At 39.4% G+C, this 22,183-nt stretch overlaps 1 protein-coding gene and 2 long non-coding RNA genes across 3 annotated transcripts; 2 read left to right on the forward strand and 1 right to left on the reverse strand.

The window, feature by feature from the left end:
* Positions 1-2,788: 2,788 nt before the first annotated feature.
* LOC140141578 (uncharacterized) lies at positions 2,789-4,325 on the reverse strand. The gene is made up of 2 exons (XM_072163492.1): positions 3,528-4,325; positions 2,789-2,950 (listed from the first exon to the last, which is right to left on the reverse strand). Exons 1-2 carry the CDS (start codon positions 4,323-4,325, stop codon positions 2,789-2,791), a joined length of 960 nt encoding a protein of 319 aa, XP_072019593.1.
* Positions 4,326-5,769: 1,444 nt separating this feature from the next.
* On the forward strand, positions 5,770-10,028 carry LOC140136325 (uncharacterized). The gene is made up of 3 exons (XR_011856648.1): positions 5,770-6,589; positions 7,905-8,076; positions 9,831-10,028. It is a non-coding gene; the product is annotated as an uncharacterized lncRNA (long non-coding RNA).
* Positions 10,029-16,973: 6,945 nt separating this feature from the next.
* Positions 16,974-20,529, forward strand: LOC140136331 (uncharacterized). Its single transcript, XR_011856649.1, has 3 exons — positions 16,974-17,093; positions 18,408-18,579; positions 20,332-20,529. It is a non-coding gene; the product is annotated as an uncharacterized lncRNA (long non-coding RNA).
* The last annotated feature ends 1,654 nt before the right edge of the window (positions 20,530-22,183 follow it).

Consider the following 22,183-nt stretch of genomic DNA (forward strand, 5'->3'; position numbering starts at 1 on the left):
CCAACCTTTATCGAGGGGCGAGTTTGAGGTTTCATAGTCATCTATTACCTACATGTATACCATTTTTCACCCCGATGTGGCAGTGATGTCAACGCGTTGTGAACAGCTGTTTCGCTCACGCATCTATGCGGTGTCTTTAAGCGCGCTCCAGCGAGTGATGCTGCGCCTAATAAAATTCGTTTCATATCTCTTTCCCGCCATGAGTGTCGCAAAATACATCATTTCCCCGGGGGAGTACAGAGTTATGTTCATTGCATTCTGGAAAACGGACATTTCGGCTGGTGCCTTCATCACAAAAAGGAATCCCCGATCATCACGATAATGGCGCGCGATCACGAACACCCGGCAAGCGGCAGAGCGTTTCAACCAATGACAAGTCTTGATTGTGTCCGTTTGTCTGCAATGCGCGTGCGCCACGCCGCTCATTGCAACCGGCATGGTAGTATGAAACCACCACAGAGGAGTAAGATATCTTACTCCTCTGTGGAAACCAGCTTTATACCTCTTTATAAGAGGGCGCACCACCAAAGCCCTCCACGTTTTATGTACCAGCGGAATTCGGTTAATAAAGTCCGTGGCGTTTACGAGCTTGAAGTGGCCCTGTCTTTCAAATTTTGACTTAAAGACACATGTTAATGAACTCAAATTATCTTGATAAGTGTGTTCATCAAGAATCGTGAGCAAACAAACATCATTTGCACTGAAAAGGTAAATTCCTGACGCGGATTTGTACAACTTCCCGTTTTGAAATCTGGGTGATTTGTACTGGTAAAATTCTGAGTTGTTTTATTCACGGCAAAATAGCAAAAAAAGTAGATGGTCACCAATATATACTGTTAAAAGAATATTATTGTACACATAATCAGCTTTAATTTGATACCAAACTTAATATCTGAGGTACGTTTCTGCATAGCCAAAACGCCATCCAAAAGTGGGTCTTTTCCGTGTATTTCAATGGCGCGTTTAATGGTGGTGCGCTCTCTTATAAAGAGGGCATAAGCGTATACTATGCGGACGGCGCATGTACGCGAGTTTATTAATAACAGTATTGTAATTTGATGTAAAACATTAATTATGAAAGGAAACACGTTATTATAATGTTAATGTGTAATATCTAACACATTTCGAGGCTATATTTTGATCCGCAGGTGTTACGGAAGCATGCAGGAAGCTTAAATGTAGGCCCGTGCAGGCTGAGCCGAGACTGGACTGGAAAGTGTGAGGCTATGTCGGGCAACGGACGACGAGAAAAACATCATTTAATAAGCATTAATCGGACAACAGTGTTGAAACAGACAGAAAACATAACCTCTAGCTGAACACAACAAGGTTTCTGTAAGTTTTGTAATTGAAGATAACATATGCAATAGCTAAATATTAATATCATACAGGGGCTTTGTGGAATGGTTAGTTAGATAATTAAGCGGGTTGTCGTTTCGGCTATCCAGATCAGTGACCCAGGTCACGGACGATCTCATTCTTCATACTGATATAGGGATGGTCTAATGAGTGCATCAAACATTAATTCGTCATTTATAAACAAAATATTTAAATTGTGATCAAGAATAGGTAAGCTTAATAGTAGACGTCAAAACTTTACTATAAATATATATTTTATTGCTCTAGCTATAAATTGTTTTGGCTCCAATATAGTGCCTGTTAGGCCCCTACCCTCTAGTTAATCGTTGATCTTAAAAACTTTCATGACGTGAATTAAGCTCATTAATTTCAAAGTGCAAACATGTCGGCGGCTACTGCAGCAGAGGAGAGAATTGATGCCCGGCTGCGCACAATTTTAGGAAATACTAGGAGACAGGGAGAATGTCTGATATGGCAAGGGCCGTCCAGAAATGGTAGCGGGATGTACGGTCGGGTTTGCTTAACGTACCCAGGCCACCAAGCTGTTCAAACCACGGTTTCGAGAGCAGTTTATGTTCTGGCCATGAGGTTACCAAATCTGCTCGGTCACCGTGAAGATGGCGAGGTGTCGCATAGGTGTAGTGTGCCGCTGTGTGTTAACCTAGGGCATCTGGTCCTGGAAACTAAATGTGCTAATGATCAGCGAAGAACGTGCCATAGGCTTAATAGGCAGAGACCAGGCTGCTACAGATGTAGATGCAACCTCCGTGCATAACTCAGAACCAAGCTAATTGAGTCCAATGTCATATACCCAAACGGCCTTTTTCAAGGCCACCATATCACAAGAGAGATAATGAAAACATTGTGTTACAAAATGAATCAGTAAAATTCACTGTTTTATTTAATCATATCTGTGTAATCTGTTCTGGTTGTGTATATAATAAACACAAAATGTTGTTAACTATGTCTACATCAGTCATCATGTAGGCCTAGGCCTACTTCTAGAAGTTCTCAGTAGGTATTGCTGCGCGTACACATAGACCTGGTAGTAGGCCTACGCCGCGGTTCAGGATTCCTAAATGATTTTTTAGCTTTTTCTGATATCCGTGATCGAGACATACAACTGGATCTTGACAACCTGGAGAGTAGCCTGATGATTTTGAACTGTTCTGAAACATTTTCTTCCTGTCTCTACAATATCTCTTCAGAAGCCTGTACTCGAAAGACCGTTTTCTATCCTTGTTGTAAATATCACGCTTAATTTCTCTCATTCTGGTTTTGTTCGCAGGTGCAAACTCGTCATTAGAAGCTCCCAGAAGTGCGTTGGTATGCATAACAGATTGTGTCAACCCAATGCTGCACGAATGTATTGCTGACTGCGCCCTTCCATTGAAATTTCTTCGGGATACCCGGTTGTTCGGAACACTCTTCAGGATGGTGTTATGCGTCGCTTCACAACGGTTAGTAGTGAGATTTCTCTTTGTCTCAAGATGGCTGTTTTGCCCAGTTTGTTCTCTATTACTCGTAATATTCTAGTCTCCTCTGCTTTGGTCAAATCCACATAGGTTTTTCTTGGAAGTCCCGGGGGTGGCTAAAATAATAATAATAATAATAATAATAATAATTACAGCACTTATAATAATAATAGGCCTAATAATGATAAAATTAAAGCTCATTGCAAGTTGATTTGTACAGGCCTACTTTGCATTAGCTTAAGTCTATTTCGTGCACTTACAGTAATTTATTTGCACCAAATATTAGTCAAATGACATTTAAGATATATCATATCAATATTATTATTAATTATCACATTTTCGATATACGCACAGATTCGTGTTTAATCGTTACCATGGTTACCAGAATTACGTATTTTGAGTAACGGTAAGATAATGATTGACACCACACGTAGGCCTACGCTGAACACGACATGTCTGCTTCTTAAGAAAACTTCAATCATTTATATTCGATGTTCTCATTTCACATCCTGTTTTGTTTGTTTGTTTGTTTGTTTGTTTGTTTGTTTGTCTTACTCAGTTCTAAGTAAATTCAGACCTTGGGTTCACTCTTCTTCTTTTTTTATGGGCCGCACATACAAGGGATGATCTTCTGCAGCCGTCAACATCTCCCGTTATGCAGCTGATGATGCCTGTTTTGGCTTTCCCACATACTTTCGTTAATTTGGTGATGTTGGTTCCGTGTTTGTCATAGGCCTTTCGAAATTCCCAGCTGCATCGTTTTTCAATAAATTTGGCAAGTGATATTTTGTTCTTCGTGGATTCTTGAAGAGTCTTTCCGTTACAGCTTCTAATTGGGATTTTCATTATGTTTCTTGAAATCGTTTTAGTCAGATGAAACGTGCAGTTTCCCTGTGTGGTGTTTGGCATGATTTCTTGAAATCCTTTAAATGCGTGTGAATCTCCGTCGGATATAAGTTCCCGAACGCCAATACTTGTCTCCAAATCCTTCGCACAAGCCTTACCCAGCATGTGCTCTGCATTCCCCATGGCTTCCTCCATGGGGAAATTGTTTTGGCACTCTTTCAGATGATTATCGCCGACACATGAGCAAAGTTTGCTTTTCGTTTCAAATGCCAATACCACCCTCTCCAGTCCTGGTTCTGAACAGAACACAGGTGCCCATGCTTGCGTACCTGGTTGGTAAAACGATCGCCCTTTTGGGGGGTTATTATATGCTGTGTCTGTCTGAGCGATGACATCAACTTTCTTGCCATGTCGCATTACCATTATTTGATTCACCATGATGCGATTCTCTTTCAACTGATCTTGAGTGACACCAACAAAGGAGTCCATGACCTTGTTGGAAGTTTTCTGCATGGATGACGTGCATGGAGCATTGATATCGCATGAAAGAAGAACTTGCCTCATGCCTTCATTGCTGATTGGTTGTTTGGACAGGGCGACTTGCAGTTGTAAGTTAAGTTTTGCCGGTTTTCTACCGCATTTCATTTTTGTCGTACTGCTGTCAACATGGTCAATGTGTTCATAAAATCTAAATATGAAGATGAGTATCCACAACTTTCTTCTGTGCATGTCAGCTTACACGAAAATGATAGCCCCCATTTTTTATATGATTGTGGATTGAACACTATCTTGCCGTTACAAGAAGGATGCTTGATAAGGTGCTTTTTAATGTGACGGTTGAAGTGCTCTTCTGTTCTACCAGCATGCATGATAACGTTTCCTGTTAATCTGTTAGGGACTACCGGGTCATCATTGACGTTTTCAGCATCGCGTAGTGGTCTGAGCTTTGAAGGAACAAGCCTAGGTGTACTCGGATCGATGGCCATATTGTAGAGTTTTTCAGGCACCCGCTTCCATCTTTCAGCACCACCGTCATCAACTGGAGCAATGAAACATAAGGTAATGGCAGATATATATCAGACATTTCGTTACAAGTGAGCAAACAAAACCAAATTAAATGAAATGAGAAAAGAAAAAGAAAAGTATGAAACATGTGAAACCTACCATTTATATGATCTGAGCTTAATGACTCTCCGGAGATAGATGTGTCTTGTGGAACGTATCCTTGATAACCCTTAAAGTGTCCCTCGTGACCTTTCCTGAATTGAGATTTTTTTCTCGCTCTTGAACCCGACTTTCCAATATCTAGACGCCTTACCATTTTGTATCTGGGTTGACAGTCAAAACGGATCCAAACATTGACCTTGGGTCAAATGGGTCAAATAAATGTCCATGCGTCCAGTGCTTGTGTTTGCTCGAAACGCCGGCGTTATCTCCTTTGAAACGGCGCGAGAATCGCGACTCGCGCGATGTTTACGCACATTACTATTATTGGACTTCATTAATCCATTTACAGGTATTATAGGCCTACAGTAAGCCAACAAAATGAGCTGTATCTGTGGTATAAACATAGGCTAGAGAAAAATCACACTGCATATCAATTTTAAATAGGCTTACTTATATTAATAATATTTAAATGAGGGAACTAATTGGCAGTAAACATCACAAACAGTGATCTAAATATCAATATTTTATGACATAATGAATATTCCATTTAATAGGCCTATATTTGCTTAAAACTAGATATTTTTGCTTCTTTTCAGGGTCTACTGGTTATAAATATACAGAGGAATGGTATATTTATGACGACAGCAATCGGAGGAATGGAGGAAACAAAGTTTTTTTTTTTTTTTCTGCTTTTAGTTGCCGTTACACTTGAGAATTAAACTTAAAAACATGTAAAAAGCGAATGACGTGATCAGAGCCAAAATTGGCATTTTGTGAAAATCTCAAGCGTTTTCAAAGAGCCATAACTTAAAAAGTAGTCATCGGAAACCATTGAAACTTTGGAACTTTACTTGAAATTATGGCAAAATTGAAATATAGCAGTCACAATGAGCATTTTTGATAAATGAGCTTTATAAGAGGGCGCACCACCAAAGCCCTCCACGTTTTATGTACCAGCGGAATTCGGTTAATAAAGTCCGTGGCGTTTACGAGCTTGAAGTGGCCCTGTCTTTCAAATTTTGACTTAAAGACACATGTTAATGAACTCAAATTATCTTGATAAGTGTGTTCATCAAGAATCGTGAGCAAACAAACATCATTTGCACTGAAAAGGTAAATTCCTGACGCGGATTTGTACAACTTCCCGTTTTGAAATCTGGGTGATTTGTACTGGTAAAATTCTGAGTTGTTTTATTCACGGCAAAATAGCAAAAAAAGTAGATGGTCACCAATATATACTGTTAAAAGAATATTATTGTACACATAATCAGCTTTAATTTGATACCAAACTTAATATCTGAGGTACGTTTCTGCATAGCCAAAACGCCATCCAAAAGTGGGTCTTTTCCCGTGTATTTCAATGGCGCGTTTAATGGTGGTGCGCTCTCTTATAAAGAGGGCATAAGCGTATACTATGCGGACGGCGCATGTACGCGAGTTTATTAATAACAGTATTGTAATTTGATGTAAAACATTAATTATGAAAGGAAACACGTTATTATAATGTTAATGTGTAATATCTAACACATTTCGAGGCTATATTTTGATCCGCAGGTGTTACGGAAGCATGCAGGGAAGCTTAAATGTAGGCCCGTGCAGGCTGAGCCGAGACTGGACTGGAAAGTGTGAGGCTATGTCGGGCAACGGACGACGAGAAAAACATCATTTAATAAGCATTAATCGGACAACAGTGTTGAAACAGACAGAAAACATAACCTCTAGCTGAACACAACAAGGTTTCTGTAAGTTTTGTAATTGAAGATAACATATGCAATAGCTAAATATTAATATCATACAGGGGGCTTTGTGGAATGGTTAGTTAGATAATTAAGCGGGTTGTCGTTTCGGCTATCCAGATCAGTGACCCAGGTCACGGACGATCTCATTCTTCATACTGATATAGGGATGGTCTAATGAGTGCATCAAACATTAATTCGTCATTTATAAACAAAATATTTAAATTGTGATCAAGAATAGGTAAGCTTAATAGTAGACGTCAAAACTTTACTATAAATATATATTTTATTGCTCTAGCTATAAATTGTTTTGGCCCCAATATAGTGCCTGTTAGGCCCCTACCCTCTAGTTAATCGTTGATCTTAAAAACTTTCATGACGTGAATTAAGCTCATTAATTTCAAAGTGCAAACATGTCGGCGGCTACTGCAGCAGAGGAGAGAATTGATGCCCGGCTGCGCACAATTTTAGGAAATACTAGGAGACAGGGAGAATGTCTGATATGGCAAGGGCCGTCCAGAAATGGTAGCGGGATGTACGGTCGGGTTTGCTTAACGTACCCAGGCCACCAAGCTGTTCAAACCACGGTTTCGAGAGCAGTTTATGTTCTGGCCATGAGGTTACCAAATCTGCTCGGTCACCGTGAAGATGGCGAGGTGTCGCATAGGTGTAGTGTGCCGCTGTGTGTTAACCTAGGGCATCTGGTCCTGGAAACTAAATGTGCTAATGATCAGCGAAGAACGTGCCATAGGCTTAATAGGCAGAGACCAGGCTGCTACAGATGTAGATGCAACCCTCCGTGCATAACTCAGAACCAAGCTAATTGAGTCCAATGTCATATACCCAAACGGCCTTTTTCAAGGCCACCATATCACAAGAGAGATAATGAAAACATTGTGTTACAAAATGAATCAGTAAAATTCACTGTTTTATTTAATCATATCTGTGTAATCTGTTCTGGTTGTGTATATAATAAACACAAAATGTTGTTAACTATGTCTACATCAGTCATCATGTAGGCCTAGGCCTACTTCTAGAAGTTCTCAGTAGGTATTGCTGCGCGTACACATAGACCTGGTAGTAGGCCTACGCCGCGGTTCAGGATTCCTAAATGATTTTTTAGCTTTTTTCTGATATCCGTGATCGAGACATACAACTGGATCTTGACAACCTGGAGAGTAGCCTGATGATTTTGAACTGTTCTGAAACATTTTCTTCCTGTCTCTACAATATCTCTTCAGAAGCCTGTACTCGAAAGACCGTTTTCTATCCTTGTTGTAAATATCACGCTTAATTTCTCTCATTCTGGTTTTGTTCGCAGGTGCAAACTCGTCATTAGAAGCTCCCAGAAGTGCGTTGGTATGCATAACAGATTGTGTCAACCCAATGCTGCACGAATGTATTGCTGACTGCGCCCTTCCATTGAAATTTCTTCGGAATACCCGGTTTTTCGGAACACTCTTCAGGATGGTGTTATGCGTCGCTTCACAACGGTTAGTAGTGAGATTTCTCTTTTGTCTCAAGATGGCTGTTTTGCCCAGTTTGTTCTCTATTACTCGTAATATTCTAGTCTCCTCTGCTTTGGTCAAATCCACATAGGTTTTTCTTGGAAGTCCCGGGGGTGGCTAAAATAATAATAATAATAATAATAATAATAATTACAGCACTTATAATAATAATAGGCCTAATAATGATAAAATTAAAGCTCATTGCAAGTTGATTTGTACAGGCCTACTTTGCATTAGCTTAAGTCTATTTCGTGCACTTACAGTAATTTATTTGCACCAAATATTAGTCAAATGACATTTAAGATATATCATATCAATATTATTATTAATTATCACATTTTCGATATACGCACAGATTCGTGTTTAATCGTTACCATGGTTACCAGAATTACGTATTTTGAGTAACGGTAAGATAATGATTGACACCACACGTAGGCCTACGCTGAACACGACATGTCTGCTTCTTAAGAAAACTTCAATCATTTATATTCGATGTTCTCATTTCACATCCTGTTTTGTTTGTTTGTTTGTTTGTTTGTTTGTTTGTTTGTCTTACTCAGTTCTAAGTAAATTCAGACCTTGGGTTCACTCTTCTTCTTTTTATGGGCCGCACATACAAGGGATGATCTTCTGCAGCCGTCAACATCTCCCGTTATGCAGCTGATGATGCCTGTTTTGGCTTTCCCACATACTTTCGTTAATTTGGTGATGTTGGTTCCGTGTTTGTCATAGGCCTTTCGAAATTCCCAGCTGCATCGTTTTTCAATAAATTTGGCAAGTGATATTTTGTTCTTCGTGGATTCTTGAAGAGTCTTTCCGTTACAGCTTCTAATTGGGATTTTCATTATGTTTCTTGAAATCGTTTTAGTCAGATGAAACGTGCAGTTTCCCTGTGTGGTGTTTGGCATGATTTCTTGAAATCCTTTAAATGCGTGTGAATCTCCGTCGGATATAAGTTCCCGAACGCCAATACTTGTCTCCAAATCCTTCGCACAAGCCTTACCCAGCATGTGCTTTGCATTCCCATGGCTTCCTCCATGGGGAAATTGTTTTGGCACTCTTTCAGATGATTATCGCCGACACATGAGCAAAGTTTGCTTTTCGTTTCAAATGCCAATACCACCTCTCCAGTCCTGGTTCTGAACAGAACACAGGTGCCCATGCTTGCGTACCTGGTTGGTAAAACGATCGCCCTTTTGGGGGGTTATTATATGCTGTGTCTGTCTGAGCGATGACATCAACTTTCTTGCCATGTCGCATTACCATTATTTGATTCACCATGATGCGATTCTCTTTCAACTGATCTTGAGTGACACCAACAAAGGAGTCCATGACCTTGTTGGAAGTTTTCTGCATGGATGACGTGCATGGAGCATTGATATCGCATGAAAGAAGAACTTGCCTCATGCCTTCATTGCTGATTGGTTGTTTGGACAGGGCGACTTGCAGTTGTAAGTTAAGTTTTGCCGGTTTTCTACCGCATTTCATTTTTGTCGTACTGCTGTCAACATGGTCAATGTGTTCATAAAAATCTAAATATGAAGATGAGTATCCACAACTTTCTTCTGTGCATGTCAGCTTACACGAAAATGATAGCCCCCATTTTTTATATGATTGTGGATTGAACACTATCTTGCCGTTACAAGAAGGATGCTTGATAAGGTGCATTTTAATGTGACGGTTGAAGTGCTCTTCTGTTCTACCAGCATGCATGATAACGTTTCCTGTTAATCTGTTAGGGACTACCGGGTCATCATTGACGTTTTCAGCATCGCGTAGTGGTCTGAGCTTTGAAGGAACAAGCCTAGGTGTACTCGGATCGATGGCCATATTGTAGAGTTTTTCAGGCACCCGCTTCCATCTTTCAGCACCACCGTCATCAACTGGAGCAATGAAACATAAGGTAATGGCAGATATATATCAGACATTTCGTTACAAGTGAGCAAACAAAACCAAATTAAATGAAATGAGAAAAGAAAAAGAAAAGTATGAAACATGTGAAACCTACCATTTATATGATCTGAGCTTAATGACTCTCCGGAGATAGATGTGTCTTGTGGAACGTATCCTTGATAACCCTTAAAGTGTCCCTCGTGACCTTTCCTGAATTGAGATTTTTTTCTCGCTCTTGAACCCGACTTTCCAATATCTAGACGCCTTACCATTTTGTATCTGGGTTGACAGTCAAAACGGATCCAAACATTGACCTTGGGTCAAATGGGTCAAATAAATGTCCATGCGTCCAGTGCTTGTGTTTGCTCGAAACGCCGGCGTTATCTCCTTTGAAACGGCGCGAGAATCGCGACTCGCGCGATGTTTACGCACATTACTATTATTGGACTTCATTAATCCATTTACAGGTATTATAGGCCTACAGTAAGCCAACAAAATGAGCTGTATCTGTGGTATAAACATAGGCTAGAGAAAAATCACACTGCATATCAATTTTAAATAGGCTTACTTATATTAATAATATTTAAATGAGGGAACTAATTGGCAGTAAACATCACAAACAGTGATCTAAATATCAATATTTTATGACATAATGAATATTCCATTTAATAGGCCTATATTTGCTTAAAACTAGATATTTTTGCTTCTTTTCAGGGTCTACTGGTTATAAATATACAGAGGAATGGTATATTTATGACGACAGCAATCGGAGGAATGGAGGAAACAAAGTTTTTCAACATTAACTGCTTTTAGTTGCCGTTACACTTGAGAATTAAACTTAAAAACATGTAAAAAGCGAATGACGTGATCAGAGCCAAAATTGGCATTTTGTGAAAATCTCAAGCGTTTTCAAAGAGCCATAACTTAAAAAGTAGTCATCGGAAACCATTGAAACTTTGGAACTTTACTTGAAATTATGTCAAAAATTGAAATATAGCAGTCACAATGAGCATTTTTGATAAATGAGCTTTATAAGAGGGCGCACCACCAAAGCCCTCCACGTTTTATGTACCAGCGGAATTCGGTTAATAAAGTCCGTGGCGTTTACGAGCTTGAAGTGGCCCTGTTTCAAATTTTGACTTAAAGACACATGTTAATGAACTCAAATTATCTTGATAAGTGTGTTCATCAAGAATCGTGAGCAAACAAACATCATTTGCACTGAAAAGGTAAATTCCTGACGCGGATTTGTACAACTTCCCGTTTTGAAATCTGGGTGATTTGTACTGGTAAAATTCTGAGTTGTTTTATTCACGGCAAAATAAAAAAAAAAGTAGATGGTCACCAATATATACTGTTAAAAGAATATTATTGTACACATAATCAGCTTTAATTTGATACCAAACTTAATATCTGAGGTACGTTTCTGCATAGCCAAAACGCCATCCAAAAGTGGGTCTTTTCCCGTGTATTTCAATGGCGCGTTTAATGGTGGTGCGCTCTCTTATAAAGAGGGCATAAGCGTATACTATGCGGACGGCGCATGTACGCGAGTTTATTAATAACAGTATTGTAATTTGATGTAAAACATTAATTATGAAAGGAAACACGTTATTATAATGTTAATGTGTAATATCTAACACATTTCGAGGCTATATTTTGATCCGCAGGTGTTACGGAAGCATGCAGGAAGCTTAAATGTAGGCCCGTGCAGGCTGAGCCGAGACTGGACTGGAAAGTGTGAGGCTATGTCGGGCAACGGACGACGAGAAAAACATCATTTAATAAGCATTAATCGGACAACAGTGTTGAAACAGACAGAAAACATAACCTCTAGCTGAACACAACAAGGTTTCTGTAAGTTTTGTAATTGAAGATAACATATGCAATAGCTAAATATTAATATCATACAGGGGGCTTTGTGGAATGGTTAGTTAGATAATTAAGCGGGTTGTCGTTTCGGCCATCCAGATCAGTGACCCAGGTCACGGACGATCTCATTCTTCATACTGATATAGGGATGGTCTAATGAGTGCATCAAACATTAATTCGTCATTTATAAACAAAATATTTAAATTGTGATCAAGAATAGGTAAGCTTAATAGTAGACGTCAAAACTTTACTATAAATATATATTTTATTGCTCTAGCTATAAATTGTTTTGGCCCCCATATAGTGCCTGTTAGGCCCCTACCCTCTAGTTAATCGTTGATCTTAAAAACTTTCATGACGTGAATTAAGCTCATTAATTTCAAAGTGCAAACATGTCGGCGGCTACTGCAGCAGAGGAGAGAATTGATGCCCGGCTGCGCACAATTTTAGGAAATACTAGGAGACAGGGAGAATGTCTGATATGGCAAGGGCCGTCCAGAAATGGTAGCGGGATGTACGGTCGGGTTTGCTTAACGTACCCAGGCCACCAAGCTGTTCAAACCACGGTTTCGAGAGCAGTTTATGTTCTGGCCATGAGGTTACCAAATCTGCTCGGTCACCGTGAAGATGGCGAGGTGTCGCATAGGTGTAGTGTGCCGCTGTGTGTTAACCTAGGGCATCTGGTCCTGGAAACTAAATGTGCTAATGATCAGCGAAGAACGTGCCATAGGCTTAATAGGCAGAGACCAGGCTGCTACAGATGTAGATGCAACCCTCCGTGCATAACTCAGAACCAAGCTAATTGAGTCCAATGTCATATACCCAAACGGCCTTTTTCAAGGCCACCATATCACAAGAGAGATAATGAAAACATTGTGTTACAAAATGAATCAGTAAAATTCACTGTTTTATTTAATCATATCTGTGTAATCTGTTCTGGTTGTGTATATAATAAACACAAAATGTTGTTAACTATGTCTACATCAGTCATCATGTAGGCCTAGGCCTACTTCTAGAAGTTCTCAGTAGGTATTGCTGCGCGTACACATAGACCTGGTAGTAGGCCTACGCCGCGGTTCAGGATTCCTAAATGATTTTTAGCTTTTTTCTGATATCCGTGATCGAGACATACAACTGGATCTTGACAACCTGGAGAGTAGCCTGATGATTTTGAACTGTTCTGAAACATTTTCTTCCTGTCTCTACAATATCTCTTCAGAAGCCTGTACTCGAAAGACCGTTTTCTATCCTTGTTGTAAATATCACGCTTAATTTCTCTCATTCTGGTTTTGTTCGCAGGTGCAAACTCGTCATTAGAAGCTCCCAGAAGTGCGTTGGTATGCATAACAGATTGTGTCAACCCAATGCTGCACGAATGTATTGCTGACTGCGCCCTTCCATTGTATTTTCTGCGGAATACCCGGTTTTTCGGAACACTCTTCAGGATGGTGTTATGCGTCGCTTCACAACGGTTAGTAGTGAGATTTCTCTTTGTCTCAAGATGGCTGTTTTGCCCAGTTTGTTCTCTATTACTCGTAATATTCTAGTCTCCTCTGCTTTGGTCAAATCCACATAGGTTTTTCTTGGAAGTCCCGGGGGTGGCTAAAATAATAATAATAATAATAATAATAATAATTACAGCACTTATAATAATAATAGGCCTAATAATGATAAAATTAAAGCTCATTGCAAGTTGATTTGTACAGGCCTACTTTGCATTAGCTTAAGTCTATTTCGTGCACTTACAGTAATTTATTTGCACCAAATATTAGTCAAATGACATTTAAGATATATCATATCAATATTATTATTAATTATCACATTTTCGATATACGCACAGATTCGTGTTTAATCGTTACCATGGTTACCAGAATTACGTATTTTGAGTAACGGTAAGATAATGATTGACACCACACGTAGGCCTACGCTGAACACGACATGTCTGCTTCTTAAGAAAACTTCAATCATTTATATTCGATGTTCTCATTTCACATCCTGTTTTGTTTGTTTGTTTGTTTGTTTGTTTGTTTGTTTGTCTTACTCAGTTCTAAGTAAATTCAGACCTTGGGTTCACTCTTCTTCTTTTTATGGGCCGCACATACAAGGGATGATCTTCTGCAGCCGTCAACATCTCCCGTTATGCAGCTGATGATGCCTGTTTTGGCTTTCCCACATACTTTCGTTAATTTGGTGATGTTGGTTCCGTGTTTGTCATAGGCCTTTCGAAATTCCCAGCTGCATCGTTTTTCAACAAATTTGGCAAGTGATATTTTGTTCTTCGTGGATTCTTGAAGAGTCTTTCCGTTACAGCTTCTAATTGGGATTTTCATTATGTTTCTTGAAATCGTTTTAGTCAGATGAAACGTGCAGTTTCCCTGTGTGGTGTTTGGCATGATTTCTTGAAATCCTTTAAATGCGTGTGAATCTCCGTCGGATATAAGTTCCCGAACGCCAATACTTGTCTCCAAATCCTTCGCACAAGCCTTACCCAGCATGTGCTTGCATTCCCCATGGCTTCCTCCATGGGGAAATTGTTTTGGCACTCTTTCAGATGATTATCGCCGACACATGAGCAAAGTTTGCTTTTCGTTTCAAATGCCAATACCACCCTCTCCAGTCCTGGTTCTGAACAGAACACAGGTGCCCATGCTTGCGTACCTGGTTGGTAAAACGATCGCCCTTTTGGGGGGTTATTATATGCTGTGTCTGTCTGAGCGATGACATCAACTTTCTTGCCATGTCGCATTACCATTATTTGATTCACCATGATGCGATTCTCTTTCAACTGATCTTGAGTGACACCAACAAAGGAGTCCATGACCTTGTTGGAAGTTTTCTGCATGGATGACGTGCATGGAGCATTGATATCGCATGAAAGAAGAACTTGCCTCATGCCTTCATTGCTGATTGGTTGTTTGGACAGGGCGACTTGCAGTTGTAAGTTAAGTTTTGCCGGTTTTCTACCGCATTTCATTTTTGTCGTACTGCTGTCAACATGGTCAATGTGTTCATAAAAATCTAAATATGAAGATGAGTATCCACAACTTTCTTCTGTGCATGTCAGCTTACACGAAAATGATAGCCCCATTTTTATATGATTGTGGATTGAACACTATCTTGCCGTTACAAGAAGGATGCTTGATAAGGTGCTTTTTAATGTGACGGTTGAAGTGCTCTTCTGTTCTACCAGCATGCATGATAACGTTTCCTGTTAATCTGTTAGGGACTACCGGGTCATCATTGACGTTTTCAGCATCGCGTAGTGGTCTGAGCTTTGAAGGAACAAGCCTAGGTGTACTCGGATCGATGGCCATATTGTAGAGTTTTTCAGGCACCCGCTTCCATCTTTCAGCACCACCGTCATCAACTGGAGCAATGAAACATAAGGTAATGGCAGATATATATCAGACATTTCGTTACAAGTGAGCAAACAAAACCAAATTAAATGAAATGAGAAAAGAAAAAGAAAAGTATGAAACATGTGAAACCTACCATTTATATGATCTGAGCTTAATGACTCTCCGGAGATAGATGTGTCTTGTGGAACGTATCCTTGATAACCCTTAAAGTGTCCTCGTGACCTTTCCTGAATTGAGATTTTTTCTCGCTCTTGAACCCGACTTTCCAATATCTAGACGCCTTACCATTTTGTATCTGGGTTGACAGTCAAAACGGATCCAAACATTGACCTTGGGTCAAATGGGTCAAATAAATGTCCATGCGTCCAGTGCTTGTGTTTGCTCGAAACGCCGGCGTTATCTCCTTTGAAACGGCGCGAGAATCGCGACTCGCGCGATGTTTACGCACATTACTATTATTGGACTTCATTAATCCATTTACAGGTATTATAGGCCTACAGTAAGCCAACAAAATGAGCTGTATCTGTGGTATAAACATAGGCTAGAGAAAAATCACACTGCATATCAATTTTAAATAGGCTTACTTATATTAATAATATTTAAATGAGGGAACTAATTGGCAGTAAACATCACAAACAGTGATCTAAATATCAATATTTTATGACATAATGAATATTCCATTTAATAGGCCTATATTTGCTTAAAACTAGATATTTTTGCTTCTTTTCAGGGTCTACTGGTTATAAATATACAGAGGAATGGTATATTTATGACGACAGCAATCGGAGGAATGGAGGAAACAAAGTTTTTTCAACATTAACCGCTTTTAGTTGCCGTTACACTTGAGAATTAAACTTAAAAACATGTAAAAAGCGAATGACGTGATCAGAGCCAAAATTGGCATTTTGTGAAAATCTCAAGCGTTTTCAAAGAGCCATAACTTAAAAAGTAGTCATCGGAAACCATTGAAACTTTGGAACTTTACTTGAAATTATGTCAAAAATTGAAATATAGCAGTCACAATGAGCATTTTTGATAAATGAGCTTTATAAGAGGGCGCACCACCAAAGCCCTCCACGTTTTATGTACCAGCGGAATTCGGTTAATAAAGTCCGTGGCGTTTACGAGCTTGAAGTGGCCCTGTCTTTCAAATTTTGACTTAAAGACACATGTTAATGAACTCAAATTATCTTGATAAGTGTGTTCATCAAGAATCGTGAGCAAACAAACATCATTTGCACTGAAAAGGTAAATTCCTGACGCGGATTTGTACAACTTCCCGTTTTGAAATCTGGGTGATTTGTACTGGTAAAATTCTGAGTTGTTTTATTCACGGCAAAATAGCAAAAAAAAGTAGATGGTCACCAATATATACTGTTAAAAGAATATTATTGTACACATAATCAGCTTTAATTTGATACCAAACTTAATATCTGAGGTACGTTTCTGCATAGCCAAAACGCCATCCAAAAGTGGGTCTTTTCCCGTGTATTTCAATGGCGCGTTTAATGGTGGTGCGCTCTCTTATAAAGAGGGCATAAGCGTATACTATGCGGACGGCGCATGTACGCGAGTTTATTAATAACAGTATTGTAATTTGATGTAAAACATTAATTATGAAAGGAAACACGTTATTATAATGTTAATGTGTAATATCTAACACATTTCGAGGCTATATTTTGATCCGCAGGTGTTACGTAAGCATGCAGGTAAGCTTAAATGTAGGCCCGTGCAGGCTGAGCCGAGACTGGACTGGAAAGTGTGAGGCTATGTCGGGCAACGGACGACGAGAAAAACATCATTTAATAAGCATTAATCGGACAACAGTGTTGAAACAGACAGAAAACATAACCTCTAGCTGAACACAACAAGGTTTCTGTAAGTTTTGTAATTGAAGATAACATATGCAATAGCTAAATATTAATATCATACAGGGGCTTTGTGGAATGGTTAGTTAGATAATTAAGCGGGTTGTCGTTTCGGCCATCCAGATCAGTGACCCAGGTCACGGACGATCTCATTCTTCATACTGATATAGGGATGGTCTAATGAGTGCATCAAACATTAATTCGTCATTTATAAACAAAATATTTAAATTGTGATCAAGAATAGGTAAGCTTAATAGTAGACGTCAAAACTTTACTATAAATATATATTTTATTGCTCTAGCTATAAATTGTTTTGGCCCCAATATAGTGCCTGTTAGGCCCCTACCCTCTAGTTAATCGTTGATCTTAAAAACTTTCATGACGTGAATTAAGCTCATTAATTTCAAAGTGCAAACATGTCGGCGGCTACTGCAGCAGAGGAGAGAATTGATGCCCGGCTGCGCACAATTTTAGGAAATACTAGGAGACAGGAGAATGTCTGATATGGCAAGGGCCGTCCAGAAATGGTAGCGGGATGTACGGTCGGGTTTGCTTAACGTACCCAGGCCACCAAGCTGTTCAAACCACGGTTTCGAGAGCAGTTTATGTTCTGGCCATGAGGTTACCAAATCTGCTCGGTCACCGTGAAGATGGCGAGGTGTCGCATAGGTGTAGTGTGCCGCTGTGTGTTAACCTAGGGCATCTGGTCCTGGAAACTAAATGTGCTAATGATCAGCGAAGAACGTGCCATAGGCTTAATAGGCAGAGACCAGGCTGCTACAGATGTAGATGCAACCCTCCGTGCATAACTCAGAACCAAGCTAATTGAGTCCAATGTCATATACCCAAACGGCCTTTTTCAAGGCCACCATATCACAAGAGAGATAATGAAAACATTGTGTTACAAAATGAATCAGTAAAATTCACTGTTTTATTTAATCATATCTGTGTAATCTGTTCTGGTTGTGTATATAATAAACACAAAATGTTGTTAACTATGTCTACATCAGTCATCATGTAGGCCTAGGGCCTACTTCTAGAAGTTCTCAGTAGGTATTGCTGCGCGTACACATAGACCTGGTAGTAGGCCTACGCGGTGGTTCAGGATTCCTAAATGATATTTTAGCTTTTTTCTGATATCCGTGATCGAGACATACAACTGGATCTTGACAACCTGGAGAGTAGCCTGATGATTTTGAACTGTTCTGAAACATTTTCTTCCTGTCTCTACAATATCTCTTCAGAAGCCTGTACTCGAAAGACCGTTTTCTATCCTTGTTGTAAATATCACGCTTAATTTCTCTCATTCTGGTTTTGTTCGCAGGTGCAAACTCGTCATTAGAAGCTCCCAGAAGTGCGTTGGTATGCATAACAGATTGTGTCAACCCAATGCTGCACGAATGTATTGCTGACTGCGCCCTTCCATTGAAATTTCTTCGGAATACCCGGTTTTTCGGAACACTCTTCAGGATGGTGTTATGCGTCGCTTCACAACGGTTAGTAGTGAGATTTCTCTTTTGTCTCAAGATGGCTGTTTTGCCCAGTTTGTTCTCTATTACTCGTAATATTCTAGTCTCCTCTGCTTTGGTCAAATCCACATAGGTTTTTCTTGGAAGTCCCGGGGTGGCTAAAATAATAATAATAATAATAATAATAATAATTACAGCACTTATAATAATAATAGGCCTAATAATGATAAAATTAAAGCTCATTGCAAGTTGATTTGTACAGGCCTACTTTGCATTAGCTTAAGTCTATTTCGTGCACTTACAGTAATTTATTTGCACCAAATATTAGTCAAATGACATTTAAGATATATCATATCAATATTATTATTAATTATCACATTTTCGATATACGCACAGATTCGTGTTTAATCGTTACCATGGTTACCAGAATTACGTATTTTGAGTAACGGTAAGATAATGATTGACACCACACGTAGGCCTACGCTGAACACGACATGTCTGCTTCTTAAGAAAACTTCAATCATTTATATTCGATGTTCTCATTTCACATCCTGTTTTGTTTGTTTGTTTGTTTGTTTGTTTGTTTGTTTGTCTTACTCAGTTCTAAGTAAATTCAGACCTTGGGTTCACTCTTCTTCTTTTTATGGGCCGCACATACAAGGGATGATCTTCTGCAGCCGTCAACATCTCCCGTTATGCAGCTGATGATGCCTGTTTTGGCTTTCCCACATACTTTCGTTAATTTGGTGATGTTGGTTCCGTGTTTGTCATAGGCCTTTCGAAATTCCCAGCTGCATCGTTTTTCAATAAATTTGGCAAGTGATATTTTGTTCTTCGTGGATTCTTGAAGAGTCTTTCCGTTACAGCTTCTAATTGGGATTTTCATTATGTTTCTTGAAATCGTTTTAGTCAGATGAAACGTGCAGTTTCCCTGTGTGGTGTTTGGCATGATTTCTTGAAATCCTTTAAATGCGTGTGAATCTCCGTCGGATATAAGTTCCCGAACGCCAATACTTGTCTCCAAATCCTTCGCACAAGCCTTACCCAGCATGTGCTCTGCATTCCCCATGGCTTCCTCCATGGGGAAATTGTTTTGGCACTCTTTCAGATGATTATCGCCGACACATGAGCAAAGTTTGCTTTTCGTTTCAAATGCCAATACCACCCTCTCCAGTCCTGGTTCTGAACAGAACACAGGTGCCCATGCTTGCGTACCTGGTTGGTAAAACGATCGCCCTTTGGGGGTTATTATATGCTGTGTCTGTCTGAGCGATGACATCAACTTTCTTGCCATGTCGCATTACCATTATTTGATTCACCATGATGCGATTCTCTTTCAACTGATCTTGAGTGACACCAACAAAGGAGTCCATGACCTTGTTGGAAGTTTTCTGCATGGATGACGTGCATGGAGCATTGATATCGCATGAAAGAAGAACTTGCCTCATGCCTTCATTGCTGATTGGTTGTTTGGACAGGGCGACTTGCAGTTGTAAGTTAAGTTTTGCCGGTTTTCTACCGCATTTCATTTTTGTCGTACTGCTGTCAACATGGTCAATGTGTTCATAAAAATCTAAATATGAAGATGAGTATCCACAACTTTCTTCTGTGCATGTCAGCTTACACGAAAATGATAGCCCCATTTTTTATATGATTGTGGATTGAACACTATCTTGCCGTTACAAGAAGGATGCTTGATAAGGTGCTTTTTAATGTGACGGTTGAAGTGCTCTTCTGTTCTACCAGCATGCATGATAACGTTTCCTGTTAATCTGTTAGGGACTACCGGGTCATCATTGACGTTTTCAGCATCGCGTAGTGGTCTGAGCTTTGAAGGAACAAGCCTAGGTGTACTCGGATCGATGGCCATATTGTAGAGTTTTTCAGGCACCCGCTTCCATCTTTCAGCACCACCGTCATCAACTGGAGCAATGAAACATAAGGTAATGGCAGATATATATCAGACATTTCGTTACAAGTGAGCAAACAAAACCAAATTAAATGAAATGAGAAAAGAAAAAGAAAAGTATGAAACATGTGAAACCTACCATTTATATGATCTGAGCTTAATGACTCTCCGGAGATAGATGTGTCTTGTGGAACGTATCCTTGATAACCCTTAAAGTGTCCCTCGTGACCTTTCCTGAATTGAGATTTTTTTCTCGCTCTTGAACCCGACTTTCCAATATCTAGACGCCTTACCATTTTGTATCTGGGTTGACAGTCAAAACGGATCCAAACATTGACCTTGGGTCAAATGGGTCAAATAAATGTCCATGCGTCCAGTGCTTGTGTTTGCTCGAAACGCCGGCGTTATCTCCTTTGAAACGGCGCGAGAATCGCGACTCGCGCGATGTTTACGCACATTACTATTATTGGACTTCATTAATCCATTTACAGGTATTATAGGCCTACAGTAAGCCAACAAAATGAGCTGTATCTGTGGTATAAACATAGGCTAGAGAAAAATCACACTGCATATCAATTTTAAATAGGCTTACTTATATTAATAATATTTAAATGAGGGAACTAATTGGCAGTAAACATCACAAACAGTGATCTAAATATCAATATTTTATGACATAATGAATATTCCATTTAATAGGCCTATATTTGCTTAAAACTAGATATTTTTGCTTCTTTTCAGGGTCTACTGGTTATAAATATACAGAGGAATGGTATATTTATGACGACAGCAATCGGAGGAATGGAGGAAACAAAGTTTTTCAACATTAACTGCTTTTAGTTGCCGTTACACTTGAGAATTAAACTTAAAAACATGTAAAAAGCGAATGACGTGATCAGAGCCAAAATTGGCATTTTGTGAAAATCTCAAGCGTTTTCAAAGAGCCATAACTTAAAAAGTAGTCATCGGAAACCATTGAAACTTTGGAACTTTACTTGAAATTATGTCAAAAATTGAAATATAGCAGTCACAATGAGCATTTTTGATAAATGAGCTTTATAAGAGGGCGCACCACCAAAGCCCTCCACGTTTTATGTACCAGCGGAATTCGGTTAATAAAGTCCGTGGCGTTTACGAGCTTGAAGTGGCCCTGTCTTTTCAAATTTTGACTTAAAGACACATGTTAATGAACTCAAATTATCTTGATAAGTGTGTTCATCAAGAATCGTGAGCAAACAAACATCATTTGCACTGAAAAGGTAAATTCCTGACGCGGATTTGTACAACTTCCCGTTTTGAAATCTGGGTGATTTGTACTGGTAAAATTCTGAGTTGTTTTATTCACGGCAAAATAGCAAAAAAAGTAGATGGTCACCAATATATACTGTTAAAAGAATATTATTGTACACATAATCAGCTTTAATTTGATACCAAACTTAATATCTGAGGTACGTTTCTGCATAGCCAAAACGCCATCCAAAAGTGGGTCTTTTCCCGTGTATTTCAATGGCGCGTTTAATGGTGGTGCGCTCTCTTATAAAGAGGGCATAAGCGTATACTATGCGGACGGCGCATGTACGCGAGTTTATTAATAACAGTATTGTAATTTGATGTAAAACATTAATTATGAAAGGAAACACGTTATTATAATGTTAATGTGTAATATCTAACACATTTCGAGGCTATATTTTGATCCGCAGGTGTTACGGAAGCATGCAGGAAGCT

Source organism: Amphiura filiformis, chromosome 2, assembly GCF_039555335.1.
Source record: "Amphiura filiformis chromosome 2, Afil_fr2py, whole genome shotgun sequence".
Taxonomy (NCBI): domain Eukaryota; kingdom Metazoa; phylum Echinodermata; class Ophiuroidea; order Amphilepidida; family Amphiuridae; genus Amphiura; species Amphiura filiformis.

Bases quoted from the DNA above. Each gene is read 5' to 3' on its own strand.
- LOC140141578 (XM_072163492.1), bottom strand. From the start codon at position 4,325: ATGAAATGCGGTAGAAAACCGGCAAAACTTAACTTACAACTGCAAGTC. The intron at 2,951-3,527 runs GTATGTGGGAAA...TTATTATTTTAG, and splicing joins ACATCACCAAATTAACGAAA to CCACCCCCGGGACTTCCAAG.